Source organism: Acanthopagrus latus, chromosome 9 (assembly GCF_904848185.1).
Source record: "Acanthopagrus latus isolate v.2019 chromosome 9, fAcaLat1.1, whole genome shotgun sequence".
Taxonomy (NCBI): Eukaryota; Metazoa; Chordata; class Actinopteri; order Spariformes; family Sparidae; genus Acanthopagrus; species Acanthopagrus latus.
Genome location: NC_051047.1, coordinates 23,202,809 through 23,224,609, shown reverse-complemented (window position 1 = coordinate 23,224,609; position 21,801 = coordinate 23,202,809). Strand labels below are relative to the sequence as shown.

Below are 21,801 nucleotides of genomic sequence, written 5' to 3'. Positions count from 1 at the left end.
TCAGACACAAGTTAGTATTCAGAGCAACGTCTTCGATCATGTCAGCGGTGGATCTTAAAAATTAAATATATTTCAATAAAGCTAAATTATAGGTAGACCGTTAAGACCAAGTATTTTTCATTTCCAGAGGCAGAGAACAACCGCATTGTTGATGTGGATGTTAACATGCACATGAGGACACATACGTACTGAATGTAAGACGACAAACACTTGGCGCTCATAACATAACCCCATAATGAGTTTTCACTGAGCATATCGGTCCAGAAAAAAAAACACAGACCAAGTCCCTTAAAATGATGTAAGTCAATATAAAAAATAACTGAGAATGTGTTAAAAGTGTTTGTGACTTGAGCAGACTTACTATCAGAGTTATCTCACCAGGATTAAGCTGCATGATTCAGTGTAAAATAATTGCTTTCACTCTGTCAGCGCTGCACTCTCGCTTTGTGACATGACACAATTATCTTTGATATTTTGTATAAATCACCCGACTGAAACAATCCTGACCCTTTTTGATTAAATAATTGATTCCTCTCTGAACTCAACGAAACAAACAATCCTCCTTGAAAACCAGATGAATGTCAGGGTGATTCCTCCATTCTTATGACTAATGACACATGACCGGAGCTGAGTCACTGATTAAATTAGTTGCTAACTAAATAAAAACAGAAGGACAACATGTCAGAGGCAAGAAATTTAGACGTGTGCTACTTTCAAAAAAAGTCTCCATGGGAGTTTGTTGTGGGGGTGTCAAGGAAGAAGCTTTCACCTGCAGAGATTTAATGATTAGAGTATTTTTGTGACAAAACAGCCAGTTTTAAGATTTAAGTCTTGTCTCTTGACTTATGCAACCATGACAACGTCAGACCAGTAGATTCTTTATCAGATACCCAGGGTGTTTTTTATATATATCTTTATCTGTCAATGCACGAAAATAGAAAAAGTAGTCCTTACAGACATTTGTATTACTATGAGGATATAACTTTGTGAAGCTTGTCTCACATGTGCAACCTTTAAAAGCAATTACACTGTAAAACACAACCTGTAATTTGAAGGTTTTATTCTGTTGTTTTACATAATTTTTCATTATTTTTGAATATACAAAGACATCAATGGCATTATATAAATTTGTAAAACTTGTCTCGTGTGCTAAATTGTAAAGCTGTTTAATGTAATTTTTAAGGATTTTTTGCCTGTTTATTTTACAGAATTTTACTTTACTTTTAATTTATCAATTAAATTAAATAATCTTCTCCTAATTGTCACATAGGCAATGTTTATTATTTTGAATGATTTTTTGCGTTTATTTTACAGAATTTTCCTGTATTTTAGATACAGATTACATACAATAACAGACACTGTGAATTATTATGTATTTATGGTAATCTATAATTTATTCAATATATGACGTGGTTATATTCAAGTCTACATTACATTAGATAAAGTAAGATGGTTTACCATTTTATTACATTAATACATAAATCAAATGAAATACCCTTAAAAAGACCCTGCAGTCTGAAGCCTGATTATCAGAACCATAACAGTATCTAAAGTGGATTTAATTGTTTTCACATGTGTAAATTAAACCTTAAAAAAATAAGATTTTTACGTAAAAGTCAAAAACTGTACTTCAATAACAGGAAATGACTTTTTAACATTGTAGTTGTTGATCCTAATGAACAAGTTTCTCCTTAGAAAAGATGCACTAAGGAAACAAAAAACATTAGCTTAATTCCACAGCGCTTACAAACACAGTTAAACAAAAAACACATTAGCCTTTTTTAAATGATATGGTTCAAGGTTAAAACATCCCCTGCCAGCTCTCCCTCCCTCAGACCGGTTCATGTGGATAAACACTGCTGAACGCAGCCTCAGGGCGACTCTTTAACATGCAAAGCTATTGCGAAGATGTTTCTGCCACAGAAAGCTGATCGGGTGATTGGCCTTGAAAAACTGTTTCATGAGATTCTCATTGAATTAGAGAACTTTTTCCTGTCCGGAAATCCATTAAAATAGCTGGACGCTCTTGCTGCGGTGCATAAAACACAGTGTTTTCTAAAGAGAACGATCAAGGCTACGTGCTGTGGGGTCGAGATTAAGTACACTGCTGTATCGTCAGAGTTTAATAAGGCAATTAAGATCCATTTGTAAAAGGAGGACTCATCTATCAATAATTAAAAATAAATAATTGCAATCCCATCCAACTGTTTATTCTTGCCACAAGAATAAATAGTTTGATAGGATTACAATTCTTTATTTTTATTTTGTTTATTCACAACTGAAGCTATATACGTGAGTTGAGTGCTTTGCTTCTTATTTGTAATTAAAAAATTAATTATGTGGAGGGTCTGAGCATATAGGTGATTTGAAGCTTGAGCAGTCAGAGTTAGACAGATTTAAGTTCACTGCAGTCTATTTGGTACAAAGCTTCCCCAAAACCATGCCGCATGATGCTGATGGAATGAAAAAGGGGTATGATAAATGGATGATTACCTTCTGCAGGACAAACACAAACCAGGCAGCATGTTGGTGAACACCTTTAGCGCCTTCACAAGACATTACAACTTTATGTCGATGGAGCGGTCAGCGTAAAAATACCTGCTGACAACCGCTAACAAGCTAACAAACAAACACTGCAGCAAGCATTCAATACGTTAAACAAACCCTGTGGTGAAGAAAACACGTCTGCTCAAAAGCTTCTGCCCAGAGTCTCGTACAGCGACGGACCTCTCACTGCTGGATTTATAACAGTAGAAACACAGCGAAGCACACACAGATACCCAAAAATTGAAATCAACTCAGGTCGAATCGAATAGAGAGATTTACGAAAGATTCACACCCCAAACGAACATGATATGGAAATGTCAGTATGGTACGTATGACATGTACAAACGTGAAAATATCAGCGTGTTTTTTTAAAAATGTGAACTGCCAACATTTTATTCCGGCCAATCGACTGAATCCCTGATGGCAAAATTGTCCTCGTCGAGATGCGGCCCACGCCCGGCACGTTCGTCCAACCCACATGGTGCTCCTCTTTGCTTCCTGGAGCTCTTTGTGTTATTTTCCCAGAATAAACACAGCTGCTCGGATCACGTCAAGTGTTGGGAGAACAACGAGACGAAAAGCTGTGCTATTGTATCGACGCACGTACTGTAGAAACCCAGGTACCTTTCAAGAGTGCACCAAGGAATTTACTCTGCTTGAATGTCTGTTGTAAGAGGCTTACAACCCACAGTTATCACTGTAAGATGTTCAAAAACAACTTTTCTGTGGTCAGAGCGCTCTTGTCACCCAGATCGGGCTTCAGATGAGAGTCGAGTGGAAGCGGTACTTACGTACTGAGACTTGTCCAGTGGAGCCATGCTGACCGTTTTCAGGTTGTCCAACAGCGCCGAGTCGAAGTCCTGGAGTCCGGCGCTGGAGTGGACGACTTTGTCCTTCACAAAGATGCTGACGGCCCGCAACATGAAGGAAACAAACAGGTGCATGTGGATGTAGTTTCTGGTGCAGTGAAGACGTCTGCCAGGAAAAGCAAACAGCATTCAGAGTTATGGATTAATAATTAACAGCATAATAAAATGTTGTTCAAACCACCGCAGAGAGCTTCAAACAATGTGTTTAACTCCAGAGTCTCGCTCATTTCTTCGGTTACATTTCCACATTTCCGCTGGCTCGCTCTCCGACTGTGATGCTGTTAATTTGTTTTCTGGGAGCCATCTCTCTGTTCTCTCTGGCAGAGAGACACTTTGTGGTCCTTGCCGAGTGTAATAACAGAAGCCAGAGCAGCACTTCTGCATTTATCCTCCTCTTTCATGAGACCTGACACTGATTCTGTTCTCCACCGTGGCTGCACACGTATTAGAAGCTGTATTTGTGAGCGTGCGGCTGTTGGTTGCTCCACGTCTATAAACTTACAGCAACGCTCTGACTCTGATGAACTCTTGTGTTATTGTTGTGGCTGCTTATAATTACTCTGAAAACTCCGAGCTTATTTACCCAGCAGCTAAGCCACACAGCCTGGCACGAAACTGTAGTGTTTCATCTGTAATTGGTTGTAATGGAGAGATTAATTAGCGCAGAGTGGGAGCTGTCTTGGTGTCAAGTGTTAGAAAGGTTTGCTTTCACCTTTCAATTGTGTGTCAAGTTTAATTAAGTTTTTTTTAAGTTCAAAGCAGTCACAGCGATTCTACAGACAGTCTTAGCTGATCACGTTATGGTGTTAGATGTCTCATACTTACAGTAGTTGCTGACTGTGGTTTGCAGTAGGTTCAATCAACTGCAGCCTCATAAATAAAGCCTCATATTGTGGAAGAAGAAAAGAGCCCTGCTGCCGGAGGATGGGGATCATGGGGATTTGATTAATATGCATGCATCTGCCTTTACTCTTAAGCCCACTGCACTAAGAACTCTAAGTCTGGGCGAAAAGACAATGTTCTGTTAATCTACACGCCCCAAACTTATCTTGTCTTCAGCGTCTTGTTGCTGCTGTTTCTAACACTCTGACTCAGATTTAAAAGATAGGTGTTTATGTATATTTGTATATACATGTTTGGATATAGTTTCTGTGTTTTGTGTATCATGAAGGAGTTTGTGAACTTTAATTTCATTATGCAACCACATGTAGATAGATAGATAGATAGATAGATAGATAGATAGATAGATAGATAGATAGATAGATAGATAGATAGATAGATAGATAGATAGATAGATAGATAGATAGTTTGCTGGTTGCTTTCTCCACACCATACACGACAACATGACATGCCAGTAACAGGCGAGCGTGCCCTCCAACGCCGCCGCAGCCCGGCGTTATTAAGTTAACTAAATGATGTTTTTAAGGGTTTTCTAAAGCTCTAAATATTGAGGCAGGGCCAAGTACCGACTCAAGTGGAGAGAGAATTTCAAAAGGTTTCTGAAGTGCTGACTGGATGATTACATCTGTGGATTTCATTTCAGAATAAACCTGAGGAGCCTTTAAGGCAGTTTAAAATGTATGTTTTTAACACTTGTGATCTTTTCTCCAAGAAGGCAACGGAGAGAAATTGTTGTTTGAATACTCCGTTTAGTTTCATCTCTCCAGGTACAAGCAGAGGGAGTTTAATGCCTTCCTTAAACTCTGAGCTTTTATTTGCGTAATTTCTTAAGTATATTATTACTTTTCAATGACACACAGCCCATATATGGTTGTTAAGGCACAGGATTTCTAGAGATAGTGTTCACAGCTTCACAGCTGACGTAAAACATTTAATTCAACTCAAAAAGAATCCAAGGTAACGCAGGATATGGTGATGAAATTGTTGTTTTGCCCTCAAGTTTCCACCCACAGCTCAGAAAATGAAAGCCGATTTCTCCTTGGCTTTCTGTAATAGTTTTACTGATCTGTGATTTCATCATAATTCCCTTATAATTTCCCGTAAAGGTTCTGGGGCAGAACTTTGTAATTCGGTGCTAATCGTGGGAAAAAAAACGGATTTCCATTTTCAATTATTCCCTTGTTAATGCGGGTTTGAACAGAGCCTCTAAAGTAATCGACTACGGTGGAAACTTCTTTTCATTTTTTTCCAACATTGAATTTCCTGCTCTGACGCGCTGACAGACGCTCTGTGTTAAACTTTCAATTAATTGGGATTAATTGTGGAGGGATGTGGATATTAAGATGTACAAGGAACAGGCGAAGACGAAAGAACATCGGGGTAATAGGAACCGCAGGATAATGGAAACTAATCACGCAAATGAAAAGCAAAAACGGGTGACTCGGCGATGACGGAACAAAGGACGGGTCGCAAATGCAAACTAAATAAAGGAGGAGAGAGAGGCGCAGGTGGAGCGAGGGAGAGAAACTCAGGTGAGGGCAATGAAAGGAAAAACACTAGAAACTGAGACGAGGCTGGAAAGACTCAGGAAAAGGGGGGAGGGCTTATTAGGGGTGTGAGGTGCAGGTGTGAAGAGCGAGCAGGTCGGGGGAGAACTCAGGTAACAGGGCTAATGAAACAAATACAGGACAGGTGTGGAGAGAAAAATCAGGCTGGTGAAGAAACAGAACACTGAGACGGAATAAACCCAAAAACCTAGAAAACATCCAAACTCCTGAAAGGACCACGACGACCCGGGTCTCCAAACTTACTACACCTCCATCATCTGTCATTTCAGGCACCATATCGGCACTCAACGCTGGAATATGAACATAAACCCGAGTGACATCTGTCTGCAAAACTTTCGCTCCGTCAGAGTTCTTTGTGGACTTCACTGCTGCTGCAACACTTTTATCATTATTTCACAAAGCACGAGGGACACAAAAACGAAGAGAAAGTGAGAGAGAAAAGTTGGGAATCAACCAAAAGTACATGTCATAACCCGACACCGTCTACTTTAAGTGCTTCAGAAATAAGGCCCGCCATTTTGTACTTACAGGAGGTGTGCAGAATCAAAACACTCGCAGTTTTCAGTCACAATAAAAGTAGCAGATAAACCAAACATTTTCATTTCTATTGAAAACGCAATCATTTATTGCCACTTCATGTTCTATGGTAGAGTCAAAAAATGTGGCAGCAGGGGGACGCTTCAGTTTCAAGTGTTTCCAAAAGGTTTTGAAGGGCAGAGGGGATGATCACACCTGCGCCATTTCATAATAAAAAAGGCTAGCGAGGCTCGAGAGTGGAATTTTAACATTAAAGGGCAGTTTAAAATGTTAAAAAATGACCTCTGATCTTTTCTCCGAGGAGGCGGTTTGTGAAGTGCGGACATAAAATCATCGGTTTACCTGCATCAGCGAGGTGATGCTGTCCTTTACCTCGAAGCTTTTGTTTGCACAATTTTTTGTTTGTATTCTAAGAACATAAATCATCTCTCATTTCATGGAATACATGTAAATTGATCTAGAAGTATTATTATGTTCAGACTCACAGCTAACTTAAGAAGTTCAGTGCGGCTCAGAAGTGAAGCGCTCTCGATTCAACGCAACACATCGGACATTGTTGAGCAGTTATCATGACCTCCGTCCGAAAACTCAATAATCTATTGCTCCTTTATTGTTTTACAAGCTGTCTACATTGGTGTCAAAGCACCGTCAACGGTTTATTTTCATTTTTTAGGTTATCAGCTGTGAGCAAATCCCTTCATTTCCATCCTGTGCACAGCGGCGTGGAACAACGGTGTCCATCAACACCGCACTCAACAATCGAATAATGAGCCTGTGGCTGTCAAGTATCCTCAATTTTAGCAATTCTGTCAGTGTGAGCAGAGCACAAAACATTTGCTGTGACACTGGATCACAGCAGGACAGTCAGAACACAAATGCAGAGGCTGGAAAAGAGACGCAGGTTTCACAAAATGCTGCGGGCGTGTCAACGAAAACTGCTGGTCTCTGCTGGTTTAAATCCGCCTGATGACGTGAAACGTGCCCAGCTGTCGGGCATCGAACCTTCGAACCTCCTGCTGTTTGTCTTTTGAGGATAATCAAGTGGTGTTTGTGTTTGTTACACTGAAGCTGTGAGGGGGAAAAAAAAACAGCTCATCGTTTAAGTAATTAAAAACTGCTTTCATACCTGAAGTACCCGATGATGAAGATGGCCACCAGCAGAGAGCTGAAGGAGACGGCGTAGCCAACGGTGTACATGACGTACAGCCGCTCGAAGAATTCTTGCTGTGAACACGGACAGACGTAGAGATGAAGAAATAAAATGAAGATCTTTCTCTTCTGATTAAAATGTCTTCCCCAAAACTACATAATCCACCTTTAAAGATGCTACAAGTGAGTTTTTTTTGTTTTTTTTTTAAATGAATGTAAGATAAATATCCTTATAATCCTACAGCAATGAATTAGTGTTTGGTCAAAATGTAATCAGAAAGAGAGAGAGAAGAGGTTTTCTGGTATCCCTGCCCACTTTAACCAATCAGGACAGAGAGCTCCAGAAAGAGGCGGGCCTCTCCTTGACAATGCAGCGCAGCTTTAATGTTTTCATCATCGGTGTTAAGTCGTGGCTGAAAGAGAAACGACACTGTTTCACACCTACAAACAGCTGCACAGACGTTTCTGTCTTTGTTCTCTTCTTTGTGTTTTTCTTTTCTTCTTTCTACTTTTAATTGTTAGAAAGCCTCCATCTGGAGCTTTTATCTATTTATTTATCCATCCAGAGGCAGCGTATATTAATCATTATTACTGTTAATATGCCAGAATTGGCCAAGGTTTTTCTTTGCAGTCCCTGGCCACGTTCTGCAGCATCAATGTTCCTCCTGTTGTGTCCACATCAATGACTATCTGACTGTCAGAAGATTATCTCAAGATTATCCACAGACCTTTTAGCTGGCGGGTCTAGTCTGGTAGAGAAGAAAACAGTGCTCAGAATAAACTCTGCTGAGCTTCTGCAGCTTTTATCTCCAAAGATCCACAACTCACCAAAAGAATGCAGCCTACAAAAAAACAAAAATCAGGAAAAATCCCGTCAATGACTCCCAGCTGCTCGGCTACACCGGACACCACGATGAGAACAGAGCAGCCGCCACCGCTGATGTTTCGGGGGTCTAATTATTAAGTGTTTGCATGCCGATGTGAGCTGAGGAAGAAATGACAGCTGCACCAGTAATTAATGTCAAAAACTGACGTTAATGCCGCCATGTAGCCGACACGTGCACCAAATTAAAGACTGGATCTGAAAAACTCCACTCCCGGAACATCTAACTGTGTCAGTGTGTGTTTTTGTCTGAAGTTAATCCAAACAGGAGGACGTAGATTCATAAAGTCTTAGCAGGTAACTTGCAGGATTACATCCTTAATCTCTGACGAATACCTCCAAACAACAGGAGACAACTTCAGGGATTTTAACAAACACTTTAAATCTTGTCTGGTATCTGAGATGACGTATCGTCAGGCATTCATCAGACTCAAAGGAGCCAAACGCTTCAGGTAATACCACAAACTAAAGATGGCTCTATAACTGGTAGGTTTTCATTTTACACAGAGCAGAGGACAAAAAGTGTCTGAGGTGATTTGGTTCCTTGGGTAAATAGTTTGAATTTCAAAAGGACATGATTCATTCTCAAAAGTCAAGGAGACGAATGTATGTCAAAATTACTTTTCAGTATCTACAGTAAGAGAAAGACGATGGAAATGCAACTCTGATCTGAGTCTGCGTGGTGGGCAGCGAGGAGCGATGTTAGCCTGCTGTGCACTTCAGGGTTCGATGGTGGGACGCCTCCTTGAGAACGTGTCTCACAGTGTGTGTCTGGACATCGTGACTGGAATCATCCAAAGTCCAGTTCTGATAAACAGACGATCAAATGACCATCCTGCAGCAGGCAGCTGTATCTCAGAAAAAACCCACAGCAGGCAGACAGGGTCAACATTATGGAGCGCCGAGCAGCTAAATAGCCAGATAATTCCCAGCTGGTGGAGACCAAAGGAGAGCTAAAAACAGTGGATATTTGACATTTGGCCAAAAGAAAAGAAACATGACTTCAAATTAAATCATGTGTGTATTTACAGGTGTGTAACCGAGCAACGTTTGCTAAACAAATCAGCTTGTGTAGCTGACAGCGTGTCATTGTTCCACAGCCAACAAAGCACTAATGAGCGTCTACAGAGAGTCTCTTTGTGAAAACTCCTCAGCTCATCGGTGACCGACTTTCTAATGGTTAGTGTCTGTTTTCTGAGTGCATCTATTTCGCGGCTTTTGTTTTTCACAGAGCGGTGGCGTCCGTGAGGCATTCGGACACGATTTCACAGCGATCCCTTTGACTGCGTACGCATGTGAGAAATACCGGATTAGCCGGGAAAACCAAATAAGCTGCTGTGTAAATACTGGACGGTCAGACTCACTCTCCCGTCCTCATCATTGGGCTGAAGGAATCGCAGACACTCGGAGTAGTTGGTCCACGTTTTGTTCCAGCGGTCCACAAACACCCAGGAGCCGTTCACGTCACACTTCCTGTAAGCATGACCTGGAAACACACACTCCTGCATGAGTTACATGATATCTTAAAGCTAAACTGAAAACATTTCACGCAGCCTTGATATTTTAAAGACCCTGAGCTTCCAAAGGTAAAAACCTATTCATGTGAATTTTATCATTTCTAGCTAATTAGACCTCCTTGAACACAGCGTTATCATCAGTAGAGGACTTGTAACCACCGTAGAGAAGCACGGATATAAATGATGCAATCATCAAGTACTGAATGTCAATTAGTCAACTCACTGTCAGACTCTCATGGCTTGCTGGGACACTCGAACACGACAGAGCCTTCATCAGTGTCATTAGCAATACTAAAAATATTCTAAACAATCAGCGAATTCGGCCAATTAACGTGTGAAGTGAAGTGACATTATAATTCCATCACTCACCTTCAGCCTAAAACGTTTAATTAGCTAGAATAATTGAAGACATTCGAACAACGAGTGTATTTTAGCGGATTCAACAAAACACGACCACAACGTTTTTATTTAAGTAATTATTTCATTCATTTTACTGCAACACATCGACAGCAAGAAGTAAATAAACAAAAGAAGCAAGTGTTAACCTTTGTGATTGAAGTCATAGATGTAAGACGGGCAGGGGACCTTGGTAACGAGCCCGGGGGAGCCGTGGGGCCAGCAGATAAGACCGTCCCAGTCAGGAGGACACGCTTCATCTGCAGCCAGAGGAGAAAAGAGGAAGTCAATGTACAGAACATGGAATCACCGGAAACATTTGATCCGCAGCCAATTCAAATTGTTTTGGGGGGGTGCAACAGATCAAACTTCACCAGCTGAGAGAAAAGATGCATCCGTCTCACTCGTGACAATTTTGCTGTTTGCCTACTGAAATGACAGGGATTGCTGGTTCATGAAACTATTTGAGATTGCAGAGAAATCTTAGGGTTTGTCAGGCAAACACACCAAAGAATCTGAAAAGCAGACAAGAAGAGTTTTGCAGGTTTTAATTAGCAAATGCCGGCTACGCTGATTGTGCTGGTCTTATATCAGACACACTGTGTTCGATGTGAATCTCTAGATAACCCAGTTATCTCCTAAATTATCTCTGTAAACTTGTAACACTTGTTTTTACATCCATTGATCAGATGTTAGAGAGTTTCAGGTGGACTTTAATAATCACTTTATTTGTTTCTCTGCCCTCTGCCAGCAACAGCTATTAACAAAAAAACACACAATGGATGTCAGAGGACTGTATTGTGTGGGATGTATACAAACCAACAAAACAACTTTAAATCATCTCTGACTCATCCTCTCTCTGCTCCCGCCACAGAACGACTGCACTCGCATATGCAAAACATTTTAAAGTGCAACTTTCGGAGCCAGCGCTCTGTCGGTCACATAATTCACCTCACGTCACCGCTAGACAACACATCTTTCAAACACATAAATATGAATCCGTCACAAACACTCCATCAGCCGGGGGGATATTGCTCAGACTCAGACAGCCCATTGCTGTGATAATAACGTGTTGCGTTTTAGAGTTTTCAAGTCTAAAACAGTTCAAGTGAGAAAGCATTCGGGCTTAATGTGTTTTTGTGACGGGAAGTTATCACAACTCCTCTTGATTCTCTTGTGACTTCGGGCTCCGAACATGTCTCCCTCACAAAGACTGTCCACACTGCAGCATTTAAAGTTTCCATGAAGCAGCGAGGGAGGGACTGGCTTATACAGTAGCTCATGGCGCTGGATGATCACTTGCTACTGAGTGGTAGCTACATTAAAGTCGAGCTGAAGCGGAAGGCGTAGTGATAATCACTCTCGCCTATTTATGTGTTTTCTGTAAAAACATGTCAGGAAGGGGAGGGACTTTGGTTTGGTAGTGCGGCTGTGGCTCAGGGGTAGAGCCAGCGTCTGGTTACAGGAAGATCGCTGGTTCAGATCCCCTGGTCTGCATGTCGAAATGTCCTTAGGCAAGATACTGAACCCCAAACTGCTCCTGATGTGCTGGTCGGCACCTTGCATGACAGCCACCGCCATGAGAGTACGAATGTATGTAGGAATTACTGTAAGTCGCTTTGGACAAAAGCATCTGCTAAATGTAAAATGTAGCCAGTGGTGTTAGCACTGATGATGAGTTCCGCCTCTCGCCAAGAAACTGCCTGTCAACGTAACCACCTCCGTCTGAGCCGGATCACAAGGGGCTCCAAGGGGAGACAGACGATAATGTGATCAGAGGGCTCGCCAAACAAGAGGAAGGACCAAACGCAGCATCCGAGACCCGAGGCTGCTGATTTGGCCACAGAGAAAACAGTAGCACAGTCCCGATTATTTCTATCAGCTAGCAGGACAGCAAACATTAGCTCCACGACAAAACGAGCCAGCGGGAAATCAAATTCCCTGTCGACAAACTGGCCGCAGTTGATCTCAGAGTTTCTGTTAATCAAGAAATCAGCCAGGGTTCAGGCAGAGGCAGCTGGAGGACATTAGAAGGAAAACCGTGTATAAAGTTGGGTTTTGTGCAGTAATCCTTTTTTTCCCCAAAACAAAACAAAATGAAGAGAGCATTTACTGGATGCAAAATTAGTAAACGTCCCTGAGATCAAGATGACTCAACATGTTTTTCAAATGAACTTTAAGGTGGATTTTGAGTCCATGCAAAAAAAGCCCAAGATCAGAGACAAATCAAACTCAAACTCCCGCCTGGACTGTTCAGTTACGCACTCTCTGACGTATCGCCGACGCCCGCTGGATATCCAGCAGGCTACATATGTGGCTGAGTCACCGACAGTCCAGGGTTCCTTCCTCTCTCCCTCTCTCATGAACCAGTTTCATCATGCTACTGTTTGTACAGAGCGGGCACAATAATAACCTTCAGTTACTATCAGAAACAAATACACACATGCTGCACACAAACCACAACTCAAGAAGGAAACCTGGCTCCCTGTTCATCCGAATCAATTCTCTTGCACATGTTCTTTTCCTTCCTCTCTTCCTTCTTCACATCTCACAAGTGTGATATTATAATGGGTGCTCCTCCGCCGCTGATTCGTCATGTAGGATGCAAGCCACAACGGGTGTGGTAATCCTGGTAATGAGACAGAAAGTTGGTGTCGTCGATGTGATGGCTTTGAAAGCCGTGGAGTGCGGCCAAGGCATCCGGGGGGGATCTTTCTAACGCAGCTCAGGCCTGGCAAACTTTGAATTTGAGGGCCATGTTTGAAGTGTCGCGCGTGGACGTTCAGTACCTGTGGACCCTGGGTCAATGTTGGAGAGGTTCTCGTAGCACTGCAGTTTGATTTCGTAAAGGATGTACATCTGCTCCTGTGCAGAGAGAGGACCATCAAACCCCACCTGTGGAGCACAACAAACAACATCAGATGTGTGTGAGAATCTGATTCTTTTGTGCTGTTCAAGAACATTTGGAACATCGTGCCACGTACCATCTGTTCTGGCTACAAAGAGGAGGAAAGTTGTGGGAACAAAAGCATCAGATGTATTTTGTCTTGTGGATATGGAGAAATTCAGGTGTAAATATTAAAGTCTGTATATTTTACCATTAGAGAGAGGATTACTGATGCATTCACTTCATGTTTGCTCTGTTACATTCAGAGCACGTCTACATCTGGCTCATTCTGACCTCTCGTGTGTGATATTGTTTTCTGCTGTATAATGAGGATTAGAGTCTCACCGGGCTGCTTGTGTGGTTACAGGTTTTAGTCCCGATCCATTACAGATCAATCAGGAGAAGCCTAATTAATTATTTATGTACATGTACTGCAGGACAAGCTGAAGACCCAGAGTATTTATCATTGACACAAGCTAACTTTACTCACATTTTTCTACACGGCAACACTTTTTATGAACACTTTTAATTCCTCTCACACACAGTATACATTGATTTCCTTTTAACTGAGCTCTAGTCAGGATCTTTCCACTGAGGTATTTCAGTCAGAGGACTGAACAGTTAATTGAGGTTTGACAAACTTTGAGCTGGTTTTGCTTCCTTTACAAGGTCGACCAGAAAACTTTTTTTTTTTTTGGCATTGTACATTTCAAACCATTCATACGTTTAATTTGTACATTTTACACACATCAGTACACGTCATATTACTTTCAGATTACATAACTGTCATGTCCGGAGGTGGACGGGATGGTGCAGGCATAACAGTGAGGCTGCTGAACAAGATGGTGTATTTGGTGTATTTTTAACAGGACATCTGAACATTTTCTAACTATGTTTGTGGTGACAGAACCCTGGAGGCCAAATCTCAGTCTTGGATCCTACACCTATCTAAGACTGAATCCACTGTCAAAACTACCCCTTATTTTCGAGTAAACACAGTATCGTGATATGCAATATATCAATATTTCAAATGTTGTCCAATTTACTTCATAAATTCTAGGATTGAGCACCAAATTACAATATTTTTCACTAAATTTTTCAATATCAGTGTTAATGTAACAAAAAAATATTGTCTGGTACTTTTCACAAAACATTAGTATAATGAGATTTTTGACAAAATGATGAAACGGTCTGGTGAGTTTAGAAATACGTCAAAATGCGAGACTGTCTCGCACAAACCAGCAATAACAACAGCTGCGACATGGACGTCAAATTCTCTGTTACATTTCCAACACTGATTCAGGTCATCGTGTCGGGATTTTTTGTCATTTGCAGACTTTACAGACGCTGTCTGCCACTCATCCAAGAAGCTTCCTCTCTTGTTGGGATCTATCGGGATCGTCTCTGCCATTTTAAACCTGTTCACAGCTGGAGGTCAGACGGGAGTCGTTTCTGTCACTGTGCAGTCACTTAGCGTCACTTGACTTAAAGTGTGAAGTGCCACGAAATTGCCGGAGAGGAGCTATTTTGCAAAAAAAAAAAACACTGTCATGTGTCAAATGAGCTGACAGGAGCGAAGGAGAAAGGGCATCTGTTTTGCCTTATTTCAAATTCAACTCAGTACACAGTGTGCTGCTGTGTCTGAAACACTATGAGGAGCCAGAAAAGTGTCTTGTGCAAATCATAATATTTGCTGTCGTCTTTGTTTCCTTTTGAGAGTATAGAAACTGTGTCGTTGAAACCACTGAAGTCCCACAGTTAATGGCATCATTCCCGCCTCCAGGCTAAACCGTCAAGCCTCAGTTTAGGCTGAAAGGATTTGCCAGTATCTTTTCATAGTCGCAGCCAGAGCAGGATTACAGCTCTGATGATACAACCTGGGATTTCCCCATCCCTGAACCTCCATTTACAAATACATCCTGCATGCAAGGACTCAAGGTCCAATCTATAGCTGCAGAAACACAGCCCGAGAGCTTCACACAACCAATATAATAAACTGTCCTCTGAATTCAATCATCTTTCTCAAACCTATTACCACTGTATATACTACTGCTGGGTCGCGACCGTCATTAGCACTTAAAGACTGCAAGAAAAGAAGTAAAACTGCATAAAATCAGCTTTAATACCAACATGTTGTCATCAAACAGGTGAGGACGGGAGGGCAGGATGAAACTAGTCATAACCCTAACCCAGACTATGGTTTTAGAATAATGACATAATCTGCATTTAGATTGATTCCATACAAACGTTGCTATTACCGTGCAATCCAGCCATGTAATTTTGTCTGCCAAGAAATCTCTGAGGGAAAATTAAAGCTGAGAGGTAAAGCTGTCACGTCTATATTATAGATTAAATGATTGAGGTCGGGGTGGTCCAACATCACTTCAGCAGCTTAATATAACTCTTAGTTTTCCTCATTAGGAGGGACTGTCGTTAGTTTTGTAGGTATTTTATGCAAAACCAGAGTATAAAGTAAAATTTTACCCTGGGGGGGAAAATCAGGGATCACCACCGTCATGAGGATTCATCGTCTGGGACAGATTTCCACACTTTTCAGACTGAACCAACTATCTTTCCAAAGTACCACCAACTGCGAATAAGGATCTGAATCTCTGGCAATCTCGTGATTTGATGCCGATTTTGATTCCTGGCTAAGCATAGCAACATTTTAAATGACGTGTATTATATGTGTTTATATAACTTTTCCCTGTAATGAAGTGAAATCATCAGTTTTATGGTCTTTGCGCCAGTTTGGAGATCAGTTTTCAGCGATGCTCTTGCATAGCACCAGGTGGAGCTCATCACTGATCACTGATCTAGGTACAATGTACTCGCTAAATTTGCCACACACGTCCTTTTAGGAATGATTTAAATTTGTCCTTTCCCGTATTTAAGTGCTGAGTAACCTCCCAGTATCAGTGATCATCTTTCGTTTGAAGTCTTGGCAACAGCAAGATCCATGTCTGTTTTTTTTTTCCCTCCTCTCAAGACTTCTGGGTGAAAATTGTTGTGGAAACCCCTCAACTGTGGAAAAAACCCTGAGATTCAATTATTAGATGTGAAGGCGCGTTTCTTATCTAGAGAAGCAATTTAAGACCTGAAGGGGGTTTTTTTAGAGGGGGAAGGTAATGACATATCTAAGTTTTACCCTTGGTTTTGTAACTATCATTAATACTTGAGTGATTTCTTCTTCTTTTTTTTTTTTGACTGTTGATTGCTTATTTTTGCTTGTACTCTCAGACCTATTTGCCGTTGGGTGTTAGCTAACTGATAAAAACCAGGTCATCTTTCTCACGACTCTCCGTTTTTGAGAGAAATACCAGTGCCAGATCTGTACCATCAGGCCATTTAACAGCCAAAGACACGATAACAAACAAGAAAAAAGAAGCTTTCTATTCATTACCACATTCAGACTTGTTACTTGTTTCTCAGGCCCAGGCTAAATCTTCTCAGTAACTCTCCTTCTCGTTCATCGAGACAGCAATCATTCCGTTTATTTCACTTTTATACATGGACTTATAAGTAACCTGTTTGCATTAGAGAACGGTGTATTTATAGTAGTCAGTTCATAGAGCCATGTGAAATTAGATTTCTGACGCATCATTAAGCACATGAATCAGGCAGACTGAAAGTCTTTCATTAGCCGTAGTCTGCAGCTAATCACACATGGGACACACTGAACACACACCGCTCTCCACGATCAAAGCGTGCGCTCCGAAGGCCCACCATCAACCTGAACCCTCTCCCCGCGCAGCCAAACACAGCACTTAATCGAACGGAGAAAACTGTGGTTGGTGGACACAGCGACTGCACGTTCCTCCAGAAACTATGAGGAAAGCAATATAGAGTTTTTCTGAAGAGATGGTCTCACCTAATGAGATAATTGGAAGAGGAGGAGGCGAAGAAGAAGAAACGAGGAGTATATTTTTAATTGCAGAGATAAACAGCTGTTGCTTTGTTACAGTTATCCGTAATGTGCAGTTGCGGAAAACAAAGGTGCTCATATTTTTTTCTGCAGTTAATCACCAGCTCCTGCTTACCAATCATGAAAGCACATTTGTTAAGCGAGCCGTTTAAATTACACGATAAGTTCATGTTAATGCTAATACAAGCTGTCTTCGTTTGTCATAGATGATAAGTTGGCCACTTTTCAGTGCTTAGGTTCCATTTTCTAAGTCTGATCTGAATTGTTTTCTCTCTGTTCCCTCCATCGAGAGATCAAGCTGTGAGAGGAGACGTGACTTGTAAAGGGAGAGTGTTTGAATGAAAGCTGCAGGGACGGATCTTCAGATCATGCGTGTAATGATGCAAGAGACAAATCCAGTTCTCAAGCTCTCTGGTAACTACTACTGTTGGTGTTACAACTGCACTGTGAAGAAAAAACATCGGAAACACAAAAGTACTTTACTCTAGTTGCTGCAGCTGAAGGTAACCATTATAACCATTAACAGTGATGTAACATGAGAAGGCTCATGTATCAGAATGAGGCCGTTGAGTGTTACTGCTTCATCTGACGTGCTAATAAAACAGGAAATTGCGCCCGCACACATTAGATGTGTCCGTCTGTTTAGAGCGGAAGATACACGTAAGAACTCCCCTGGAAGAACATATGAATCACTGTTAGAACATGAGGAAGTGATGCACTGCAGCCTCTTGTGGTCACAATGAGTAGGACGAAAAGAAACACTTTGAAAAATGAGCCTAAAAAAACCACATGGTTTTCTAATGAGAAATTCGAAATGTGCCAATTTTCTGTTTTCACAGATGACAGAATGAGAAGCTTAGAAAGTTTGTCATGGCAAAACTGATTTCTCACCAGTTATCAAGTCATAAACACAGGTGAGAAAATTTAGATCAGATTTGGAGAAAATGTATCACAGTTAGAGAAAAAGTAGATCAGACTTGGAGAAAACTTAGATCAGCCTTAGACAAAACTTAGATCAGACTTAGACAAAACTTAGATCAGACTTAGACAAAACTTAGATCAGACTTAGACAAAACTTAGATCAGACTTAGACAAAACTTAGATCAGACTTAGACAAAGTTAGATCATACTAAGAGAAAACTTAGATCAGACTTGGAGAAAACTTAGATCAGCCTTAGACAAAACTTAGATCAGCCTTAGACTAAACTTAGATCAGCCTTAGACAAAACTTAGATCAGACTTTAAGGAAACTTAGATCACTGTTAGAGAAAAAGTAGATCATACTTAGAGAAAACTTCAGTCAGACTTGGAGAAACCTTAGATCAGACTGGAATGTAATTAAGGGTTCACACTGACTTTGTTCACCCCACACATGCCTGCCCGTAATACATGTACTGATATCCTTTAGGGTCATTAAAAAAAATACTCTTCCTTCAAATATTATACAATACAGATAAAAAAAAAACAAAACATTTGAGCTTCCACTAAAAATGTCAGTGGAAACGACTTAAAAGCTTGTTTCTTCTCTCTCAATGAGAGTTACAGGATCTTTTCATATGCATATATTAAGCCGCCTGCGGGCAAACCTCAGATACGATACGACAGAAGAAAGCAGATTAGGCACTGCGTCTGACCATGTGTGATTCATGTGCACATGTACATTCTGGAGGCAATTCTTTTTTCCCACAGGATCAGGAGGAGCCTTTAATCAGGCGACAGGTCTTTGAAAAGGAAGAAGAACGTGTGGAATAAGAAGGAGATCTCTGGTTTTGGTTGAGGTTGACTGCTTTTCAAAACCTGGTGCCTACATTGCTCACAATGCAACTTAGCCACTGTGAGACATCACTGGAGGCAACTGCTCAGATTACATGCAGCTTCCTCAGGAGCCACAAAAGGCTTTACACCCATTTCTTTCTCCCGCATGTGCAGTTTTACTCCCCCAGGACCTGTAAACACACGTTAAAGGATAAACTCGGTGGAGTTACCCTTTAAAAGATTACAACAGCAAAACAGCAATGGCTACTGGCTGTTACAGAGACCAGTTTATAAAGGTCAAATGTTTCAATCAGTGCGGAACAAACATTACGTGAGGGTCGTATAGGGAACATTGTGAGAACAGACGCTGGTCTGTCGTGCAGAATGAAATGAAGAAGCTCCGTCCATCAAAGGAAACGTGAACCGAATCAGACTTCAGTGTGATCACGAGGATAAAGCCCACATCACCGGAGGGATCTGAACCAAGTTTGTCTTTAGATTCGATTAAAGTACAGAATCAGACAGTCTCACTCTAGTGGAACATTTCTGCAACCATTTTTACTTAAGGCTTAACTGACCAGAAGAAAACTGAAAAGCACCACGTTGCCGGAGCTTTTTCCAAACCGCTCATTATTCCATGCTCTGCGGTTGCATGGCAGCAGATACTAGTTGTTGTCCGTCTTTGCTGGGGCTTTTTATTCGCCCAGAATCTCATTCATTCATGTTTTTTAGCGGTCCTTGAGCTGAAGGCGCTGTCCGCGGTGCTGATAACACAGGCGCAGTCCTTTCACTCTATTCTTAACAACTGAGTCATTCACCAGTCAGGCGCTAACAACCCTGTCAGCCACCTGAATCACTTGCCAGCTTTTTACTGGCTCATGTTGGGCTGCAGCTCAGCCACCAACATCACTCAAAAACCTACAATTTTGCAATGTGAGATTCTGTCTTATAGATGAGCTCTGTCGAGGGGGTTGGCACCAGATGTCATCTCACTTGTTAACTGAATTAGAAACCATAGGGTGTCAACTATATTGGCAGGTGATGGTGAATGATTCCGCTACTTAAGTCAGGATTAAAACAGCTCCTGGAAAGTGAAGAAGCACAGAGACTGCAGACGCAGACGGACAGCTTCCTGCTGTCAGAAAATACTACGGAGCAGATGACTGTTGTTTTCCTGTGCTCGCATCAAGAGGGCAAATACGCTGAGCAACACCATAGTATTGAGGAAATTAAAAGGGATGGAGAGCTGCACCTTCTACCTGGAGCGCACAGTGAGATTTCCTGCTGGGGATCCTTGAAAAGTGATATCAGGCTGCTGTGTGTCAGTCCACCTCAGTCAGCAGGCAGGAGGTGATTTTCATTAAAGGGATGCATGACTGTTTTCAGCCAATTCAACAACCGATAACCACCTGACACCAACATTTTCTGTGCTTTTCTTAATGCACACCTGAGTGCAAGACAGGGCTGAGATGGTTTATGTACTGAGATTCAGAAATGAGTGAAAAGCACGTCTGTGTTTTTGTTTGTTTGTTTTTTTTTGTTTTTTACAAGCGCACGTTCTGGAGGCAACTACTTCTTCATGCACGATCAGGCGGAGCCTTTCACCAGCAGCGCCTCAGGATTGCTCCCGATGTCGGTTGTTCAGCAGTTCAAAAAGCTCTCGTCTCATTTTTGGGCTGATTTGCCTTTTTTTGTTCACTTTAGAGTAAAGAGACAAACCAGTAAGGAAGGATTTGGATTTTTTTCAGCCGATACAACAACCGATAATTACCTGACACTCGTGGCCGATACCGATAAAATAACCGATAACACAAACCAACATCTCAACATGATTTACTTGATATTCCATTAGGGTGATGAATATGTGATGACCTTTCCCCTCCTGTTGTGTTCCTCTTGTAAGAAAAACATCCACACCAGTGATGACTCAGTGGCTTTTGTCTACATCTGACAATTGGTGATCAGCATGTTTGTTCTTCTCCTCTGTATTTGTTGGCTGCTCACAAAAGCACTTTAAGGGTGCAAACCGCCACCTACTGTGTGTAGAAGCTGCACTCATAACATAATAATTTATCTGTCTTCTTTATATCGCGCGTCTCTGATCTTTCCAAATGCATAATTGTAAATTCGGCAGCAGTAGTGCGTAATGTTTCTTACCTGCGCGTCAACCGAAGTCCAGCATGAGAAAAAGTTGAAGACTAAAATCCACATGAACAAGTTCATAGTTCGTTGGCGTGCCTTCATCTCCAGCGGCACCTTTTTTTTATTTATTTGAGTTCAAGCAGCCTCATACTCGAGGGGAATATCTCCATGAGTAGCAGCTCCACGTTTCCCGGAAAGTTTGTGTGCTCCAAAAGCTGAGCCGCAGGAAGGACGCGGCGGTCGTCGGATCACAAAGCCCACGTGTTGTTTCCATCCGAGAGGCAGCAGCGGCCGTGTGATCGCTTCCCCTCTGCTGCAGGAGGGAGAGTCCTGGAGCCACCGTGGCGCAGGAGATCCCCGGCGGTCTGGGATGTGCTTCGCTGTGAAAGCAACAAATGACGCGCGACAGGGGCGCGTTTGGAGGAGAAAGCGCGCTCCACGTGTCAGAGGTGTCACAAGGAGGCAAGCCTGTGCGCGCAGTGTGCCACACAGAGCTGGACGGTGCGTAAAAGCTGCCTGCGCGGCTTTGGACTGAGATGCTCTCTCTCCCTTTGCGCATTGATGGCACGCACTGTTGGCAAAGAGGACGCTGCGTTTTTGACGCACAGGAGTGTTTTGTGTGGTCCATAAGACACACTGACGATGTTATTTTATGTCCCCTTGTTTTAAATTAGTCTGGCAGCTACACTGTTAGACCTCTAAGATCAGCTAAATCAACCCACAGCT

The 21,801-nt window shown here is 41.8% G+C and overlaps 1 protein-coding gene across 1 annotated transcript in view; it reads right to left on the bottom strand.

Moving 5' to 3' along the window:
- pth2ra (parathyroid hormone 2 receptor a) overlaps window positions 1-21,581 on the bottom strand; it is a 54,712-nt gene extending 33,131 nt beyond the window's left edge. The window contains exons 1-6 of the mRNA XM_037110958.1: window positions 21,091-21,581; window positions 13,156-13,261; window positions 10,516-10,626; window positions 9,818-9,939; window positions 7,548-7,645; window positions 3,339-3,522 (exon numbers count right to left, since the gene is read on the bottom strand). Of these exons, the coding sequence (XP_036966853.1) occupies window positions 3,339-3,522; window positions 7,548-7,645; window positions 9,818-9,939; window positions 10,516-10,626; window positions 13,156-13,261; window positions 21,091-21,177 (708 nt within the window). The 5' untranslated portion in view covers window positions 21,178-21,581. The remainder of the gene's footprint in view (window positions 1-3,338; window positions 3,523-7,547; window positions 7,646-9,817; window positions 9,940-10,515; window positions 10,627-13,155; window positions 13,262-21,090) is intronic.
- Window positions 21,582-21,801: the final 220 nt, after the last annotated feature.